At 49.4% G+C, this 21,249-nt stretch overlaps 1 protein-coding gene across 1 annotated transcript in view; it reads left to right on the forward strand.

Annotated features, from left to right (window-relative positions):
• The first annotated feature begins 292 nt into the window (after positions 1-292).
• The window catches only part of NFATC1 (nuclear factor of activated T cells 1), a 34,535-nt gene continuing 13,578 nt past the window's right edge, over positions 293-21,249 (forward strand). Inside the window, exons 1-5 of the mRNA XM_061548633.1 lie at positions 293-563; positions 3,859-4,837; positions 8,199-8,361; positions 12,908-13,107; positions 18,008-18,183. Of these exons, the coding sequence (XP_061404617.1) occupies positions 482-563; positions 3,859-4,837; positions 8,199-8,361; positions 12,908-13,107; positions 18,008-18,183 (1,600 nt within the window). The 5' untranslated portion in view covers positions 293-481. The remainder of the gene's footprint in view (positions 564-3,858; positions 4,838-8,198; positions 8,362-12,907; positions 13,108-18,007; positions 18,184-21,249) is intronic.

Genomic DNA, 21,249 nt, shown 5'->3' on the forward strand with positions numbered 1-21,249 from the left:
ATGAAGTTATGTTGTCATTTGAGGTGGAAATTATTATAATTTTTTTCATCTAATTCATTCCAATTAGCGAAGGTTCGTGATAATGTAGGCCAAATATATATGAGTTGTTTGTCAATTTTCATCCGCAGAAATCACTTGCTGTTGTTAAGTGTACTTTGTTAATAACAAAAGAACCCGCACGTGGGGTGTTTGTGGTTTTGTGAGGCTGACGAAAGCGGGGCAGGAAGGAAGTCTGCACCCGGGTTAAATATCGACACGAGAGAGCGGCTTGCAGCGAAGGGGGTTTGGCATTTTGAATTCCACCAAAATTCGTTCTGAGATCGACTCCCTGAGCGGATATTGAAGAGACATGACTTATTGACCAAAGTTGATGGGTTTGTTTCCTCAAAAAAATATACAGTAGCATACAAACTTTTTGTTGTTGTTGTTTATATAGTTAGCTGTGTTTTTGAATTGTAATATTTTATTTTATACCTCTGACATGAGCGACAGCTTCGAAGACAACTTTTTGAATTTGCTCTTTGAGCAATCGGTGGTGAATCGGTCAGCTGAGTCCACGCAAGGTGAGTGGAACGCTTCATTTTATATTCGTGACGTTAACATCTTTGTAAAAAAAAAAAATAACCGATGCCTTGACATTCCTATTGACAGCGGTAATGGGAGACGATATGCCAGCTCCGAGCTACCAAATTAAGAGAAGCTTCCCCCAGTCGGCGCACACAACCTTTGCTTAATTTTCGCGCCACAAACGTTGCAAATTCGTGAATTGGTGCGATAAAATTGACAGCGGTGGACCCCGCTCCTGGGACACTTTCTCTCGCGGCGATGACATAAGACAATTGACATTTTTTTTTTCAGTGCCTCATTTAGATGTTTTGGTTGCTCACGCAGCGCGCAGAATATACGCATTTTTTCGTCTTCCTCCCTTAAACAACAGCAACTCTCCTCTCTCGCGAGACACCCGCGACCACTGCTAGTTCGCACGCCGCGCACGCCGTGGCCACTGCCCCGCGTGTACCCCCTGTGCCCCCCCGTGCCCCCCCCCCTGTGCCCCCCCCGTGCCCCTCGTGCCCCTCGTGCCCCCCGTGCCGTCGCGCAAAAAACTTCGCCCGCTCCGCCGATCGGCGCCGCGCGGTTTGGCCGGAGCGCGTTGAGCCCCACGGCCATCTGCGCCTCGCGCGTTCTGCCTCCGTGCAAAGGCAACGCTCGCGGTTGAGGACGAGGGAGGAGGAGGAGAGAAGGAGATGGTGGCTGTTAAACAAACACTGCCATTGTCCATACAGCTTGCACGCCCGCTCTCTCGTGGTCGCGCCGTTACCAGCCGTCGGGAGTTGCTTTCTGGTTGTGCCGCGTGCTGCTCGGGGTGAGCTTCGTACGCACGTGTCGCTCCCACGTGCTGGGACGCCCCTTGAGGAAGCGAAATTGGAGAAGCTCCCAGCGCCCGGAGCGAAACGTCGTAACATCACGCCGAAGAGCGCACAGTGTAACCCCAAAAGTCTCCAGCCATGGTGCCATTAATCGGCAGCAACGTCCATCAGGCGACTTGCGTCAATGTCTCCGGAACTGCGACTCCCTGCTGTTGCTACAACTGCGCAGGAGTGAAAGAACGGCGGTGCCTGTCCATATCACTCCGTTGACCGATCAATTCAAGAACAGCTTAGATATCCTAACGTTTTCAAGTTAGCTAAGACAATTGTGGGAAGAAGCAGATGGGTTACAGAATTTTAAAATTGTTATATTGTATGCACTTGGATGTTGAACTTTAATTTGTTTTTTCTAGATCTGTGGATATTTGGGAAACATGCTCAACCATTTTGGCTTGCACTGCTATATGTATTGGAATGCGAAGTTGCGGTAAAAGTATTACGTTACAATGATGATGAATACAATTGCAGGCAGTGGTTGAGTGAAAATGTGCACGTCTCTAGTAAGGAGACTGAGTGTGCCTTTGAGCGAGAACCATTCATTTCTTCGGGTTCGCCTGTGTATTTCAATCACGTGGAGTTTTGCTTGAGTCAGAGTCGCGGGCACAATGGGATCAGTGAACGCATTAGGGGTACGTCCGACTTCCACTTTCTCAGCTTGCGAGGTTTTTTTGTATTCGACTGTAACTGCTAATCGCTTTCACTCGTAATATCAATTTCCTCTTGGTAAAGTCACATTTAGACGCTTCCTGTTTCTAGTTCACAACTACCTCAATGCTTTCAATGGGATCCTATGCCATAACCATTTGGATAAAATAATGAGTTGGGGGGGGGGGTCCAATCTGTTTGAAATATTAAACTCACTGTCTTCTTTCTCTCGTATGGAATTTGAGCGGGCAAGCCATCGTCACGACATTAGGGGCCACCTGATGTTCACCACCGCAATACGTGTATTTAATATACTGCACGCAATTCAAGTCTGGGTGAACGTGTGGCAGTATCTGTCACCGAACCATCATCATCATAATAATCAATAATAATAATGACCATGATCAAAATAATAGTGCAATTTGTAATGTGCAACAATTTCGCGAAACAGAGAGTCACTGCGTGATCGCAAACTTCTCGGGAGGCGCGGGGAACAGGCTGCCGAATAAGTGCGGCCACTTCAGAGGGCTCCTAAACGTAGACGTTGGGAGTTGTGGAATACTTCGTACGTGGGGCGGCACAAAGTTCCAAATGACCGGAGCAGGCCAGGGAGAATCTCCGCTCGGCCAGGTCGATCGACAGAGACGATCTGTTGGATTGGGCTTTGCGTAATGCTGCGTTTAGCAGGAATCTACGGGAGTAAACGAGGAAATAACATCATCATAATGGCATTGATGACGATAGCAGAGACATTTCAGGCATATTTAAGGGACTGCATTTTCAATGGTGAACGGACATTCACCATTGCTAATCCACTGCTGGATGAGGGCCTCGCACCGTGCTGTTTGTGGGGATAATTTGACCATACCTCACCGTGCTGTTTGTGGGGATAATTTGACCATACCTCACCGTGCTGGTCAGTGCAGGTTGTTAATGGAGATGGATCTCCCACCACTTTTCTCAGTTGTCCAGCTTGTAGCTCCACAGCTTTTAATAACCGGCCATGCATGGTGAGCAATCATACAAACACGATCCAGGATCTTAGCTTCCAAGATATGAGATCAGATGCATCTGGGAGATTTTATCAAAGGCACGTTGAAAAAGCAAACATTAAATCAACATGAACTCACAACCTTTGCCGTTAATATTGCCTCATTATAGACAATATACCTTTGGCTGATGTTTAGGGCAGTGTCCATTAAACGGCGTAGAAAGAGAGGGCAGAAGAATCACACCTTCACACCGCTGACTTCAAGAACTGTTGATTATTTTGGTGGCTTATGATTTTCCACGACATTTCCAATGATTCAATACATGTAAAGTGCAATCTATGAAAATAACTTCGTAAATCTCTCTGCCCAAAACCATGAATCCATTTTTTTTTGTGACACAAAGCCACCCCAGAAGGTCCGCCAGAAATATGATGAACAGCTTAAAACTCAAGAGCAGTCACGTGGGGCTTGGGTAGAAGACGTCGCTGGGGGAGATGATAACCGATGGTCAAAAATAAAGATGGATTGGCAGCTAATCAATGAAATGTGTCCCAGAGGATGTCCGTTGGGGAGATGAAGCGAGGGGATCAGTTCATGTGCAGGTGCTATCGGTATTATATCCTCGCCCAATCGTGAGAAAATGGTGATGATGGTTTTGAGAGGCCTTCATCCGGCAGCAAACGGATAATCGCTGACAAATGACGAATTGCTGTGGCAATGATTTCTCATAATCCATACAGTTGTGACGGCTGGCATTTTTGTTGTTGTTGTTGTTGTCGTTGTTGTCGTGTCAGATGTAAACTTCTCGGCAGGATATTTCACAGCTCAGCACGACTGCAGCCAAGCCGCCTTCGGTCCCGGCTACCTCATGGCCGGTGGCCACAGAGCCGCGGCGGGAGGGAACGGGAGCGGCGCTCCGTACCCCTCCCCGTTCAGCTACGACGCCGGCGGCGGCGGCCTCTTCAAGTGCCCCAAAATCCACATCACGCCCGGCGAGCAGGTGGACCCTACGGTCCTGGCCTACGACTCGTCGTTCCTGTCCCACCGGGACTCCCCGCACAGCCTGAGCCCGACGCGCAGCCTCTCCCCGCACAGCTGCCACTCGGACAGCTCCCAGGGGGGCGATCGATACGTCCACGAGGTGGACGACGTCGAGCAGGAGATCGTGCCCAGCACCGAGAGGATCAACCTGCTCCCCTCGCCCTGCGGCAACGAGGGCGGCTGCCCGCCGGAGGCGCGCCACACGCGGCCAGGGTCGCCGTGCAAGAGGCGCTACCCCGAGTCGATGGAGCGCGACGAACGGGAAGACGGAGACGGCGTCGGTGGCGACTTGGCGATGGCGTTCGCCGTGGATCGCCACCACTACCAGCAGCAGCAGCAGCTGCAGCAGCAGCAGCAGCACCCTCACCACCACCACCCTCACTACCAGCACCTATACCACTACCAGCAGCAGCAGCAGCAACAGCAGCAGCAGCACCACGCGCGCTCACGATCGTTGTCCCCCAAGCGCACGCAGGGACTGGCCCCGGGCCTCGGGTGCCCCTACAGCCTCACGCGCAGCACGGAGCTGCTGCACCACGCGTCGTCCTACGAGCACGACGGCAGTGGCCACGACTCCCCGAGGGCCAGGAAGGAGGCTCGGCCCTCTGTGGGAGGGCGTCACTACGACTCGTTGCTCTACCAGTACCACGGGCTCGACAATTACCGCCTCGCGGTGCCGCCCGTCGTCAGCATGCAGCCGGCAGATATGTGCACCCACAGCCCCTTCCTTAGGTACGGACCCCACTCCCCCCCCCCCCCACCAGCCGGTGACCTCGACGTTTTATCTTCGCTGAATGTGTACGTAGCCAACCGCGCTAATCGGAGGTACGCAGAGAGATCACCTGTCCGAGGAGTACGGATTTGTACGTATGTGTGTGTGTTGAATTTCTTTCGCACCGTACGTAGCCAACAACGATAATCGGAGTTGTGGAGGAAGGATAAACAAATGAAAAACAAGGAGCAGTTCTAAAGAAATGTGTTTAAAATCTAGATGAAGGTAAAAGTGCAGCCCCGCTCACACCACTGCTGGCTGAAGGGTCTCCACTCGAAGAAGCTTCAGAGAGCCCCTCTTGTCTACAGGGTTTGATATCCGACTATTTTTTGATAGAGTCGTATTGATGGCTTGTACATTTTTATTTTAAACGATTGGCTGTTTTCTCCCGGGCATTAGCAACTCATTTAAGTGGTTGTTTTCCCCCACAACTGTTTTTTTATTTTAGAGTGCTCAACAATTGAGTGAGCCGTTTCAAAAGGTACACAAACTGAAAGCGCGTTCACAGCCACGTTAGTGTAGGGTTATTTGTAGTTTGAGCATGGCACACCATAGCACATAATACAAACAAATGTCCGTATAGCCATTTGTTGTTGTTGGTGACGTCACCACGGCGCTCGTGCCATGCTAGGTGCACTGAGGCCACGTGATGTGTCCAAGTCCCGCTGGCAGGAGGTCGCCGAACAGACCCGGGTGCCGTGGGTTGACTGAGATACAAAGGCAAAGATCACCCGCATGGCCTTAACAGGCTGTTGGGGCAAGTGCTGTGAGCGAACACCTGACTGGCAGATGCACCAGCTGCGCTCCCCGCTGTGCCCAAACCACGGCACCGGATGCTGCAACGCACACAGCCGTGCAGATTGTAAACATTTATTACTCTAGGAACTTAACCTTCCGGAAAACAGTACATTACATAGAGTAGTGTTTTGCTTTTATTTATTTTTCCAAAAGACTTGTCAACATGGTACATGTGCATATATTATAATCACAGTATAATTACAGTTCAATCCAGTTATAATAAACTTTAAGAGCAATTCGTTATTTCAATGAAGCCAATTATGTAAATTATGTATTTTCATTGCATTTAAATTAAGCCATTATGAACACAACATGAATTTCGTTATAACGAGGTCATTTAAATGAGATGCTACCGCTCGCATATACAACGCGCAGCTCTTCCATCAATCCACTGCTGGATGAGGTCCTTCCCATGCCGTGCGAGCCGTGGGTGTTAATTGACCATACTTCAGCACGCTGGTCAGCGTGTGTCGGTGAAGACAGGGGTCATGGATATAGCAGAATACAATTGCAAAAAAGAAGCAGTTGATATGATGCAACAGCCCTTAGCTGGACACAACATCGCCCTGCAGCCCGATAGCAACCTGCTTGTGCGTGGGTGTGCGTGTGGACATAGCTGCAGGAACCTACCCACCCCCACCTCTGTGCCACTGAATGTGGGACTTTTACAATTCGACTGAAACTGCTCCGGAGTGAGTAATCCGCCACCAGCGGTTGGCCCTGCGTTCATCTCGGGAGGCATCACACCGCATTGACATGTTCATGCGTCGGGCCCCCGCTGATGTACACATTATTATTGTGATGTACACATTATTATTATTATTACAATAATATCACAAATTCCCTCGAGATGAAACGTCTCGCTTGCAAGGGGGCACCGGCTGTCAGCTGACACGTACGCATTCAAACATTTTTAATTCCTCCACTTGATGACAACTAAAGGATTGCAATGGATTTATTTTTTATTGTGACGTAAATAGACATTTGATGCGTATAAATAGATCGGTGGTACAGCGGTTAACAATGCACTCTATGGACCCGGTGACCCTGAGATACATTCCTGGACACGGCTAACATTAGCGGTGAGACGCATCTAGGCCAGTCTTTAGGCACTAGAGCTGAACGATTTGGGGAAAAAAATCTAATTGCGATTTTTCTGACAGATATTGCGATTTGATTTGTCAAGCTTCAGTTCAATATTCACTGTGCAATAGATTTCAAACATGTGATGGAGCATTACCACATGATACCATCAAAATATTAACTGCTCTCTATATTCTAATGCAAGGATGAGAACTTAAAATACATGAATTGATTTCAACATGTATTTATTAAAATGTTTTCATTGAAATATAACAATCAGACATAAAACAATTGTTAAGTTAAATAAATAAAGTTATAATAAAAAAAACTATTCCAATAAGAAAGTAAGAGGGCTTTTCAAGTCGCGAAAAATCGCAGCTTTTGCGATTTGCTAATCGCATTGTTTCAAATTGCGATTTCGATTTGAAATCGATTAATCGTTCAGCCCTATTAGGCACCCCCTTCACCAACCCGCACTGACCAGCGCAGTGAAGTATGGTCAAACCAACCCCGATCACCAACACGGTATGGGGAGGCCTTCATCCAGTAATGTATTGACAAAGGGCTGCTAATCGTATTATTTTACTACTGTACTCTTTGTTTCTGTGAACATTAAAAAAATGGTGAATCAACCATTAGGATTTAGTGCACATTCCTGCTTAATCTAGTATGAAGTCCCCTTTTCAGCCCTTAATTCCATTTCATGAGCACGTTCATTAATTCAATCCACAGATAAATTGGCATTCAAAACCCACATCATTTTCTGGACTGTGATCTTCAGCAAACAATATCCTCGGCTGAATTGTGTACGTACGAAATTGATCATGGGCTGGATACAGTTTCGTTTTTTTCATTCAAATTTAAAGGGAATGGTGCACGTGAAATCCCCACCAATTACAGACTATGCTGCCAGAATTGAGTGCAGAAATGCTGCAAGGTGGATCGTCAGTACTGAAACCCAGCTGAATGAGCTATATGACAGATAAAGACAGCGTTTATTACAATGCATTATGGAATGTGTATATAATAATTACATTACATCTACTGATATTCAACTCTAAGTCATTCGGACACAATCATCATCATCTTTCACATCCCTCTATACATTGCAACATCTACATGTATATCGTGAATATAACGGATCATCATCATCATCAGCAGCAGCAGCAGCAGCAGCATCCATGTATTTCCTTCATCATCATCATCTATTATTATTATCATCATCACCATCATAGTCTTGCAAATGTGTACATCATCATCATCCATGCACAAGCGGGTATTGTGTCATCCGCATATATAACTTCATCATTACACACCAAATATTATGACCATCATCACCATCATCATAATCAGAGACCCATTTCCCCGAGTCTAAGCAAGCGCCAACGCTGCTGCTGCTGCCGCCACCGCTGACAGCGCGTGCCCGCTGTGCCCCAGCAGGAGCGACGTGTACCCGCCGCTCGACTGGCCCCTACCGAGCCAGTCGGGCTCCTACGACCTCCGTCTGGAGTCCCAGCCGCGTTCTCACCACAGGGCCCACTACGAGACGGAGGGCAGCCGCGGGGCCGTCAAGGCCCAGGAGGGCAGCCACATCAGGGTCAAGGTACGCGCACGGGCACACCCGCGACTCGACTCGCAGCCCTGGCGGGGGCGGAGCGAAGTTGGCACGGGCTCTGACACAGTCTGTTGTCTTGTCACGCGAATTGGATGTAACGTGATGTATTAGGGAACACGTCTTTTTTTATAACGCGGATGCGAATTGGATACACCGCGATGGAGCGAACGGAACTGCGTGGCGGGATGCTGCTGGATGCTTCTAGTTACAACCCACGCGCCTCAGTTTTTGTTCAGCCTGAGTAAGCATCTCACGTGTCATCGTGGACTGTGCTTTACCCCTATGTTATACATTATGTATTCTAAGGCCATTTTTCCATAATGTGGTGTTCTTAAGGAACGCAACTACCGCGTTATGAGACAACAGACTGTACTCAATATATTTCTTTGTCTGGGTCGCTGGTAGGCGAGAGTTGGTGGCAAGTGAACTGGTAGCCACATCCAGAGCGATGGGGTATAGGAGGTGTGGCGCGCCGGGTCGCGTAGATGTTTTTAGAGTCATTGATTTGGACAGGCCCGGCTGAATTTAAACCATAAGGTATGCACCATGCTCATAGCCCTAGCAATAACGTGTTAGGAAACCACCGGAGCATTAGGAAGCCACTGGAGCTATGCACTTTTAATTCTAAATTCAAAACTCATTTCTTCAGAACTGCTTTTGTGTTTAGCTTGTTGTCCTTTCCCCGCACCTCCGATTTGCACGATTGGCTAAGTACAGTTGTGAAAGAAGTTTAACATACACGCGCCATTTTCAATTCAACAACAATGGTGGGCATGAGAATTGGTCTAATGAGTGAAATGGGGCCTCCATGTCTAATTTCCCCAAATTTTTGTAGCCCAGTGCCTGGGCAACCTCTGGTTTTTTTCATCGCCTGCACACTCGGTAGCATCACCACTGTGCCCGAGTATCAGTGCCTAATTTCAGAAAACGTTTCCACACCCGGCAAGACCGGATCCAGGATAACCTTCGCCTCGGATGCGGCTACCAAGTCACATGCCGACACGCCAGTCTACTGGGTACCTGGGACAATATTCAGCGAAATGAAACGAAGCCCTGCAGAGCATGGCACCACAGCAGACTTAACAGCGTGCTATTCGAAGAGCTCGCTACGTGCGCTCAGTGCGCGTTCGTGACGGACTGGACTCGGAAGGTTTGCGCGACACCAAAATGTTCATGCTTGGGGACAAAGAGAAGAAACCGTTTCGGCAGGTGACTTTCACCTGGGTATAAAACGACGCGGCGGGGGGCTGCGGGTCAGGCGCGCAGCGGAAGGGCGCGGGCGAACGCACACGCCCAGCTTGTCGCGGTTAAGTAGTTTTCCTTGTATTTTGGAAACTGTGGGTGGATGGGTTAAGAGGAGAAAGATGTTTCGCTGTTTGAAAAGCAACGCGTGGCGCCTGCTGCCTTCCTCTTTTACGAGCAAAAGCAGATGGGGGGGGGGGAGTTTGTGGGAGAACAGCTGGGACACACGTGGAGAACAGAAGAGGTGGAGTACAGAACACACGGGCGGCAGGATGCGACGACCACCCCCCTGCTGTGGCCAGGCCCACAATGGCGGCTGCACGTGTCCTCCTGTGGAGCCGTCGCTACTAAACGCTGGCCAATAGGCAATAATGAGCGTGATTGTGATGTCGGGAGGGGGGGGGCGTAAATCTCACGTGGGCAAAACGTTTCCGTGATGCCTCTGGCTAGACGAGCCACTTGGCATTACTCACTTCTTATGGCTGTAATCTATACCGTAACCAGCACGACATGGTCATACATTACTCTGTTGATATATCGCAACGTTTTCCGAGCAGTGAGGTACAGACTTACTTCGTGCTGTAGGACTGTAGCTGTATTGTTTGTTCACAATGAAGTTTCTCCAAAGTTCACGACAGCCCTGTGAGAAGGGGTGAGGCGTGAAGTTGTGCGCGTGGGGCAATGAAGCCGGCGACCTGAGTTTCATTCCCGACTGTGGCTAACGTCAGTGGCGGGCGATGTGCTCTGAGCCCTTGCCCGGGGCCACCAAATGGCACTGATCGGTGCGGTGAAGTGCCGGCAAACGATCCCCATGGTTGACGCGGCGTGGGGGAAGCCTTCGTTCGGCAGCCGATGGACAAGAGGAGCGTGAATAATCAATATTATTATTATGACTATTACCATCAATATAAAAGTGTTTGGGAAGGTTTTGAAGTAGATGTGGGTCAAAGTAAACTCGAAGCTGTGAAATTTCTATTGCAACAAATAAAGAATGTAAATGCAGAGTTAAGCGTCACAAGAGAAAACGGGTTTCAAGAGTGCAACAGATTAAAATGTAGAATGAAATATAAAACCAAACAAATTTATATTAACACAAACGATACACATTGACACAAAGGGGAAAAGGATATTCAAGAATTCACAATTACGTACATGATATTTATATATATATACATGAATAATATTGTATATAGATACTTATCCGATAGCCTTGATCAAATGAATGTGCCAACATGATGTACATTCGTTGAGCACAAGGCCTTTCAGCTGTGGGCTAAGAGCTCAGCAATAAACTACTGGGGCGTTTCTATGGCAGCCATTGCTGGTGTTTCTCCAAACTTGGCCATGGACGCAGCTCACAGTCCGAACGATTCGGTGGGAATTCTGTCTTTCGCCACTAATTATCACGCAGCACACTCGCGTGATCACTCCCCCCGAGACGCATTATCGTGAGGTGGGGGGGTCTGGGGTTGGAACTTCGCGTACCCCGAACATTAGAGGCGGGCACGCAGACCACGAGGCCAACCCGGCCTTTTCCTAATGCACAGGAGACAAACAGTGCCGCGGTAACGGTGATGACGCAGCGGTCGGATAAAGCGACCGAATTGCACCTTGGGAATGGAGCCTGGCACTAGGGTGTTGTGCACAGGTGGGCCCCAACGTCCAATTCGTTTGTATGTACGGATGTTGAACTTCTTTCACACCGTACTTAGTCAACCGTGCTAATCGGGGAAAGGCGACAAACTTAACACAAAAAGCAATTCTAAAGAAATGAGTTCGTCAATCTCGATGATTTCAAAGTGCATAGCTCCAGTGGCTTTCTAACATTGGCAGGGAGAGCTTTCCAGACGGCCGCATAAGCGCGTCTGAAGGCACGCGATGCGGTGACCGTCTTTGTTCGATGGCTGAGCCAAAAGCCGCTGATGCGAGGATGAGCGGAGTTTACTTGAAGGTTTATGCTCTTTGACGAGATCAGCAAGGTATTGTGGTGGCAAGCACTTTGTGTGTGATGAGTGCGACCTTATCGTGTATTTGTTCGGCAACCTGGAAGCCAATGCAACTCGGCGAGCACTGGACGGACACTGTCATTATTGAAATATGTTCATCAAATCAATCATTCAATTGACTTATCGCCCTTACTCAATCTGCTGGGTGAATGCCTCTTCACGCCATCATGTTGATCATGGGAGTTTGTTTGGACCATACTTCACCAGGACGGCGAGTGTGGGTTGGTGAAGAAGGGAGGGCAAGAACGGTTCTCACATCACTCTCATGTTAAGCCGCGGCCCAATATCGAACTCAGGTCACCCACCGGATGAATCGCAGCAAGCGCTATCCACTGCGCCGCTGCTCCCCTAGGTGCACGTTTGTTCCGTGGCATTACTTGTAACGGACAATGAACAGACGTAGGTAAACCTTGAGTTAACTGCAAGCATCTGGTCCTCGCTCCACTAACAATGTTACTTGAATTCCCACCTATAAGATCAGCAAAAGCTGCTGATTAGCTCAATTTGCAGATCAGTAGGGATCAAGGAGGGTTCCAGCCGGTGTCGACTCACGCCATTATGACCACCATGGCCCCCACGGATGAGTGTCAACTGTTGAGCATCGTCTGGTGGCCAGTTAACAGAGGGGGTTGACAGCTGAACAGACGGACCCTTGCACCTGTGATCCAGTGGTACGTAGATTTCAAAAGCATAGCAAAGCTGAGCACTTTGATGGGTGACCAGCGTGCGTGAAACAGGTGTTATAGGCTCCTGCAGGGCTCACGGTGTCGGCAAGGGAGGGCAATACAGTACAGCAACATCCATTGTATTGTACTATCCAATGACCATGTTCCCGCCCTTTACCAACCCGCACTGACCAGCGTGGTGAAGTATGATGAAAACCTCTCCCCGTCCCCCACGAGACCAACACAGATCGCGGGGAGGCCTCCACTCGGGGAATCTCGAGAACGCCCCTCTGAAGGCTACTTTGGCCGACTCTTCCACACTTGTCAGACATCTCGGAAGAGCTGGGACTACCCCCGCACTTTAACCCCACGCCGCACGCGACCTGACGATCGACGATACGTGCCGTTGTACCTCTTTATATTGCTGGGTTGACAGAGGCTTGGGTCGGGGGGGGGAGGTGTGTGTAGGATTTATAAAACTCTCAACCGGGAGATCGATTCGAGCCCGCGACCTCTCTGGATTGCAACTCTGAGCGCCGCAAGGCGAGCGCGCGCGTCGATATTGATCCCCGACTGAAACCGCGAGACGCGATGGCCGTCCCCGCTTCGTGCCGCGCGCAGCTCTGCGGCTACAGCAAGACGCCGCTCATGCTGCAGCTTTTCATCGGCACGGCGGACGAGCGGCCCGTGCGGCCGCACCCCTTCTACCAGGTGCACCGCGTCACCGGCAAGACGGTGCTGACTCCGAGCCGCGAGCTGGTGCTGGGCGACACCAAGGTGCTGGACATCCCCATGCTGCCCGAGAACGGCATGCTCGCCACGTACGTTGTTCCTCCGTCGCACGTCGCACGCACACAAAAATCATCCCTACCACCCCCCCACCACCCCCCCCCCCCCCCCCCCGTATAGCCTTAACAGACTGTCGGGGCAAGTGCTCAGTTGAACGAGTAGGCTTTCGCGACCAATATTATTCATACGAAAGGTTTTTGGGTTAGATCGCGAAAGTACAAATGTTGTGTCGTAACCCTCCACCACCCGAGACTGCCAATTACTCAGGGATTTGTCACGTAAACAAAACGCCAATTAGTTACTAATTCAGCCCACGGTGTGTTGGAATGTAAATCCACAACATTTACTTGAGTAAATGTGGATTAGTAAATCCCTTACTAATTGCCTGTGTCGGGTGGTGGAGGGTTACGACACATTTATACTGACACGATCTAACCAAACAACCTTTATTAAGTGGCAAGTGCTGTTAGCGAGCACCAATGAAGGCCGGCACAGCACACGAGGGGGTGGTTGACCAGCACCACGCCCCACCGCCGTTGTCTCCCCTGTGGCGATGTTTACACACCGCACAGGGTACTCAGTTTAGGCTGAGTCGACTTTGGGGGAGGCCCGGGACCAGTTTGGATTGTCGTCGCTGGTGTTGGCAGTGAGCGGGAAGAGAAACGCAGCGTAGCGCTACCCGCTACGCCACCGCTCCCCACACACATGAAGGCACAGGCACTGTTTATCCCACTACACGCAGGCTGCCAATTGGCTACCAACTATTTTTATTTTACCAGGTAAGGCCCACTGAGCTATGTAGCTCTTTTTCAGAAGCGACCTGGCCACAAATGATAGCTCAACGAAGTGGCCCATCGTCACGTGGACATTTATAGCAGCCAAAAGCTCTAAACTCGCGTTGATTCTAAATGTGGAGTGAAGAACCGGAGGACCCCGAGAGAAAAATCCACGCGACTAACCATCGTGCACTCGCTTATACTATGGTACAATTTTTTTGTGGTATCAAAATCATGAAAATGGAATAGGCTTTAACCTTACATTATTATCAAAGCACTTTGTTTGCATGTTTTACCACAAGCATGTGTGCTTAATGCTGACTTGATGACTTGCAATAGGTGTCTATAAATAGGTGTTTGAACATCTTAACACCTCCTGTATCATTGCCGGAAAGGGTGAATGCTATTTTAAAAAAATTGGAAACCAATTTATACTGTTGGGTGAACACAGGCGGTGGCGTGGGATTTAAAACTTTCCCCATCGTTACAATCGATGCGCCGGGAGATCGAACCGGTGGGGATCGCGATGCAGCGTGCGAACCATCACGGCACGCCAGCATCCTTGAGCTTAAGCTGATGCATTTATGCATTCGCTGCTAAGCAGGGCAGGGAATTCTGTAGGGTGTTCGTCGTTACGCTCAAAATGCACATTTACAGCCCTCTTTGGCAATACCCCAGTCGAAGAGGATCTTTCCACATCTGTGCGGGTTTTCTGTAAAATGATATCTTTTTTTTAATCATACTTCGCCATGCTGGTCAGTGCGGGTCGAAGGCGGCGGGAGCCGACATGTAACCATAAAAATACGCAAAACAACGGACTTGGCGGTTATCGCCTCCCCCAGCCCGTCACGCGGCAGCCCAGAGCGGCCTCTCTGCGCGTGGCGGGTCTCCCGTCCAAGCACCGTCAGCGCTCTGCCGGTGCTTAGCCGCCGATGGGATCGGGCGCATCCAGGCTCATTTGATCACATGCGCAAGAGCCTCGCATGCAATGCATAATTGATGGGGAATATTTGCCATTTGGTTAGTTGGGCGTCCGCAAAGCTTGTTACAACTTTGGGCTTGTTGGGTCAACCCGTGGGGCTTGGATTTAGTGCCGGCGAGGTTGTTCCTTGCAGACGAGCCCGCCGTCGCGGCCCTTAACATTAAACACGTTGTTCCACACCACACACACATATTGTAATTTTCAATATTATTCTCCCTCCCGTTTGTTTGAATAAAATGTCAGCAAGGCCAACACCGCCGTTGCAGAGAGGGCCTATTACGCCCGCGCATGCAGGTCATGGGTGTCCGCGGTTGTTCGCGGCGCCCAGCGACAAATCTACAAACTTCCCCCCCACCCTACCCCTCCTTTGGGTGTTAGACAAAATGTCAAACATTACGACATAGGGGCACACCTCACTTCCAATATGTGTACCCCCCCCCACCGGGAGAACGTTGATCTACATTGCCGACCTCCAGGACCAGCTAGGCGACCTGTATTGAGTGTGGTCGCAGCAGCAGCAGCATGGGGAACGTGACGGCACGGTGAGGGGGGGGAGGGTATTCCATGCGGCGTGGGTTTCGTGTTGAGAAATATAAAGCGGGTGGCCAGAGTGCAAGTGGAAGTTGTGCACACGTACTGCTCCCCCCACACCCTCCGTGTCAATCCACTGCTGGATAAGTTTTGCCCAAAGTCGCGCATATCATGAGGGTTTACAACATTGGAACCTCATTTGCCAGTAAAAAATATGATTATTGGTTTTTACCCTTCTATCTGGCAACAAAACTGACACCTTTTTTACAAGGAGTCATGTTTGCATAGACCACAATACCTGCAGTCGTAATGCAAACAAAAAACATAACTCTGATAATGTATGCACTGTCCTTGAAGTTGATTGGTCCACACCCGAGACAGCTTTCCTTAGAGCCTAGTCTCACATGGTGTTGGACCAGATGACGCCAAAAGGACAGTGCATACATTATCAGAGTTGTGTTTTTTGTTTGCATTATGACTGCAGGTATTGTGGTCTATGCAAACATGACTCCTTATAAAAAAAGGTGTCAGTTTTGTTGCCAGATAAAAGGGTAAAAAAAACAATTATCATGAGGGTTATTTGAGCATAGTTCACCATGCTGGTCAGTCGGGGGGGGGGGGATGTACGAATAGCATAGACGACGTGGGAGCATAGAAGTGCAGTAACGTAGATTGTGTTTGCATTGCCATCGGCTGCCCGTCACGTAGCGCCGGTCTCGCAGCTGTCTCGGACAATGAAGAGTGGTCATCATCCATCAGCAAGCACTGTCCAGGCTCGAGGCTGCGGAGATTCCGAGATCTGATGAGAATGAAACCCATTCCGGGTGGTCTGTTCAGTGGCATTGGGTGTTTGCATACATTTGTTCGGATGTCTGCGATTGTTTTGTATGCTCTCACGTGCCACCCAAATGAGCCCTCCTGGGTTCTGTTGGTCAGGCCGTGTAATTCACCAACACACGTGCGTGTGTGCGTGTGCGTCACCCACCCTCTCGTGTGCCGTGCCGGCCTTCAAAAGTGCTCGCTAACAGTACTTGCCCCAACAGTCTGTTTAAGGCTGTACGGGTGATATTGGTCTTTGTTTTGAGTTTGTGTCAGTGTGTGTGTTTGTGTCAGTGTGTGTGTGTTAGTGTGTGTGTCAGTGTGTGTGTCAGTGTGTGTGTCAGTGTGTGTTTTAGTGTGGATCAGTGTGTGTGTCAGTGTGTGTGTCAGTGTGTGTGTCAGTGTGGTGCTGGCCACCCACCCCCTCGTTCGTGTACCGTTCCGGCCTTCATAGGTGCTCGCTAACAGCACTTGCCCCTACAGTCTGTTAAGGCTATACGGGGGATCTTTGTCTTTGTCAGTGTGTGTATCAGTGTGTGTGTTTGTGTCAGTGTGTGTGTCAGTGTGTGTGTCAGTGTACGTGTCAGTGTTTCAGCGTGTGTTTGTTTGTGTCAATGTGTGTGTGTGTCCTAGTTTTGAAATGCCCCAGACCCTTTTGCACGTGAGGTTTTTTTATTGCATAAAGCCAAAATATACCACGTTTATCTCAAATGCACATGCTTTTGAAAAGAAAACCCAGTGAATATCTTATCATAATTGGGCGCCGCAACATCGCAGATTTGTGTTTTCAAATTGGGAACCTCAAGTCAACAGCACTATAGCACTTGAATTGCAATGCTACATACGCCAGTGAATACAATCAAAGTAGCAAACTACCCTGCGCCTTGAGCTAATACTCTCTCTCTCTCTCTCCTTGGTCGTGTTTATTAATCATAATGAATATGCTCTTCAGTAATCAGAACATTAATGACTTAGCCATATAATGGATTAATATGTTGTGAACAATTTGAAGATGCTTATTTAAATTTCGATTTAAAGCTTTCGTGACTGCAGGGATTCATCTTCTTGGTTTTTTCGGTAAAGTCACGTAGAAGGTAAATAATAAAAAAAAACATAATAAAATAATTCTCACAACGTTTCGGCCACAACGCAAGCAGCCGTCTTCAAGTGGAGAACAGGTCTGTCGAGAGACAGAGTCTGACTCTCGTGAGAATTATTTTATTATGTTTTATTTTATTATTTTATTATTATTTTCCTTCTACGTGACTTTACCGAAAGAACCAAGAAGATGCTTATTTATTCCATTACATCTTCAAAGCATCGATTCATCAGGGCCGATTATTTATTTCCTTCCTCCATGCAACAAATTGTAGGAAAAATCGCGGTCGCAATTTTTCACCCGTTTAATTCTGGTGTCCTTTGACATTTTTTCTTTGCACCGTGCTCTCATTTGCAGGCTCTCGTTAGATTGTCCGCAAGACGCGACTCGTTTATAACACGACTAATCATCTCGAATTCATAACGCCAGCGGCAGTCACCGTCGCTCTCTAATGACGAACAAACAACAGAAAAAAAAAGTAGCGACGACTCGCTCGCAACTTCGCTCGCCAACAAAAACCGATGAATCTCTACGGCCCTCCACCTGGTTAAATAAAAGAACAGTGATGGAGTGCCGGCTCCCCCCGCTTTATTAATAACGCGCGGGGAGCAAAGAGTGTAACGGGCTTCCGAGACGGTGGCAGCAGCGTCCCCCCCCCCCACACACACATCCCCCGCTGCGCTTAACGAGCACGGCTCGCTCCGCGGGTTCCACTGCCGCCGCAGGATCGATTGCGCGGGCATCCTGAAGTTGCGCAACGCCGACATCGAGCTGCGCTCGGGCGAAACCGACGTGGGCCGCAAGAACACGCGCGTGCGCCTCGTGTTCCGCACGCACGTGCCCCAGGCCGGAGGAGCGGAGCCCGTGTCGCTGCAGGTCGCCTCCATCCCCATCGAGTGCTGTACGTGGTGACGCACGCGCACGCACGCACACACACGCGCACGCACACACGCACGCACACACGCACACACGCACGCACACACGCACACACGCACGCACGCACGCGCGTGCACGCACACACACGCGCACGCACACACGCACGCACGCACGCGTACACATGCGCACGCACGCGCACGCACACACGCACGCACACACACGCACACACACGCACGCGCACACACGCACACACACACACACGCACGCACGCACACACGCGCACACACACGAGAGCGAGCGAGCGAGAGAGAGAGCCGACACGATCGCGATGACAATCGCACGCAACGCCCCGGGGGGTTTAATTTCACGCTGAATATCGTCCAAAATAATTGTGGTGGTGGTTGGTGGTGGGTGGTGACGCTGCGTTCGTTGGCGGCAGTGCACAAGGAAAAGTAGGAAAAGACAACACGTTTGTCGATAACGTTGCCCTGACGAGGAAGACATGTATATTGGGTCACATTTTGGGCGATCTTCATAGCAGAGAAATGTTATCTTTAGGGCAGTGTTCTTCATGGGTGTGTTGATTTGTTTTCTACTTTGTCACCTGCCCTGGTTTTACGGTGATCATCTCCTTTTTGAGGCGTCCATCCTGGGTCACCTGTAACTATTCCAGGGACTTTAAAAGTCTCAGACTACTCGTAATAACACATCCCTGTGTTATGTACAGGTACATTGGAGATGGCAACCGTAATATTGGATGTGGTGTTTTCTGGGACGTAAATATGTTTTAATTTTAGCAGGTAAGGCCCAGTGAGCTATGAAGCTCTTTTTCAGAAGCGACCTGGCCACAAATGATAGCTCAACGAAGTGGCTTATCACGTGGAAATGTATAGCAGACAAATATACTCTAAAGGCGTGTTTTAAAATGTGGAGGGAAAAACTGGAGGACCCAGAGAAAAATCCACGCGACCACGATGAGAACATGCACACTCCAAATATTCAGGCGTCATGGTCGGGATCGAATCCACGACCTCCTCCATACCAGACCCTGACAGACCAAGCTGAATTTTAGCCCCCCCCCCCCCAACATCCCCCTGCCCCCATTTGCCACAGCACGCAGCTGCTCAACTTTGGTCAAATGACCTATAAACTTAATGGCCATTGAGCTGTTTTTATTTTTTACAAACGTGGGATTAAGTTTCGTTTCTTTGCAATGCAACACCCTGACATATGCAAGTATAGGACTGATGTTTGCATTTTTTTTTTATCGCCGTACACATGTCAAAAGTAGATGTGTGCATGACAAAGGCCTCTAGATTATTTTTATTGTTTTAAAACACGGACAAAGAATGGCGGTTCAAAGTTTCAAATTAGCAGCAGGCCTATGCCGACTAAAACCTAAATATTGCTCATTCATGTCTAAAAAAAGGTTAAATATTAGAAAGTGTAATTAAATGAATTCCAAACTATAAAAACTATTTTTAAAATCCCATTATTTTGACATGAAATCTTAACCGAGCCCCATGACTCAACACACACCTGGAACTTATGTAAATATCCTTACCCTGTCGTGCTGCCAGTTTGCCACCACTGTACTGGAAGTGATGTGGGCATTTCATCTGTTCAATGTTGAGCATATAACCGCACGTTCATGAATGACGTTTTTTAACAATATATATACATAGCCTTACACACTGTGAAAGTAAGTGCTGTTAGCCAGCACCTATTACATAGCCTTACACACTGTTACTGTTAAAGGAAGTGCTGTTAGCCAGCACCTATTACATAGCCTTACACACTGTTACTGTTAAAGCAAGTGCCGTTAGCCAGCACCTATTAAATAGCCTTACACACTGTGAAAGTAAGTGCTGTAAGCCAGGAACTATTACTTAGCCTGACACACTGTTTAAAGCAAGTCCTGTTAGCCAAGACCTATTACATAGCCTTACACTCTGTTACTGCTAAAGCAATTGCTGTTCACTAGCACCTATGAAGGCCGCAACGGCGCACGAGAGGTGGTGTGACCACGACCACGCCGATCCACCTTTGTCACCCCCAGTGATGATGCTTACATCCTGTAAGAGTACTCAATTAAGGCTGAGTGCACCTAGGGGAAGTCCAAAACCGGTGCAGAAATCACTCACCACTCACGTTGGCCATGGCTGGGAATCGAGTGCAGATCGCCAGGCGCAGCGCGCTAACCACAACACCACCACTTCCCACAAATACAAAGATCCCCCGTATAGCCTTATTAGACTGTTGGGGCAAGTGCTGTTAGCCATCACCAATGAAGGCCGGCACTGTGGCACACGAGGGGGTGGGTGGCCAGCACCACGGCTGGCCGCCTTTGTCTCCCCAGCGGCGATGTTTACACGCCACACAAGGTGCTCATTTGAGACCGAGTCGATCTAGGGGAGGCCCGGGACGGGTTAAGATAATTATCGTCACTGGTGGTGGCCGTGAGCGGGAATCCAACACGGGTCGCCGGGTTCGGAACGCAGCGTAGCGCTAACCACTACACCACCGCTCCCCGCAGTATGATTCCCACACAACACGCGCGCGCACAAACTCATATGCACGCGCCAGAAAATGTCCCCGGCTGTGCTTGTGTATTCCAAGCGTAACGCCTCGCCGCATCTGCTAAAATCCAACCAGCAATGCATTACCCATCCATGCGCCTGTTCGCTATAGGTCAGGTTGTGCCTCTCAGTCCCTCCAGCTGCCTTTCACACATTTCCCGGAACAGTTTGCACCTGCGGCGACCTGCTGCTGCTGCTGGCTGCTCTGCTCTGCCATTCCCCGTATCACCCCCATCCCCATCTCTCTCTCTCTCTCCGCGTGCTTCCAAATGGCACGGAGAGACCAGGAAGAGGAGGAGGAGTGCCTCGCGACTGCATTGGCGGTTGCCGTCGTGCAACTACAGTCGTGCACGCCTGATTTGTCGGAGTCAGATAGCCACGGATTACGGGAGAGATGTTAAAGACCTCGCCTGGTATACAGGAGGTCGTGACTTGGACCCCGACGCCTGTTTATGTGGATTTTGCATGTCTCTCTCCGCCGTGGTCGCGTGGATTTTTTTTCACCGGGTCCT

The sequence above is a fragment of the Lethenteron reissneri genome, chromosome 9 (assembly GCF_015708825.2).
Source record: "Lethenteron reissneri isolate LAM-NWPU_2019-01 chromosome 9, ASM1570882v1, whole genome shotgun sequence".
Classification (NCBI taxonomy): Eukaryota; Metazoa; Chordata; class Hyperoartia; order Petromyzontiformes; family Petromyzontidae; genus Lethenteron; species Lethenteron reissneri.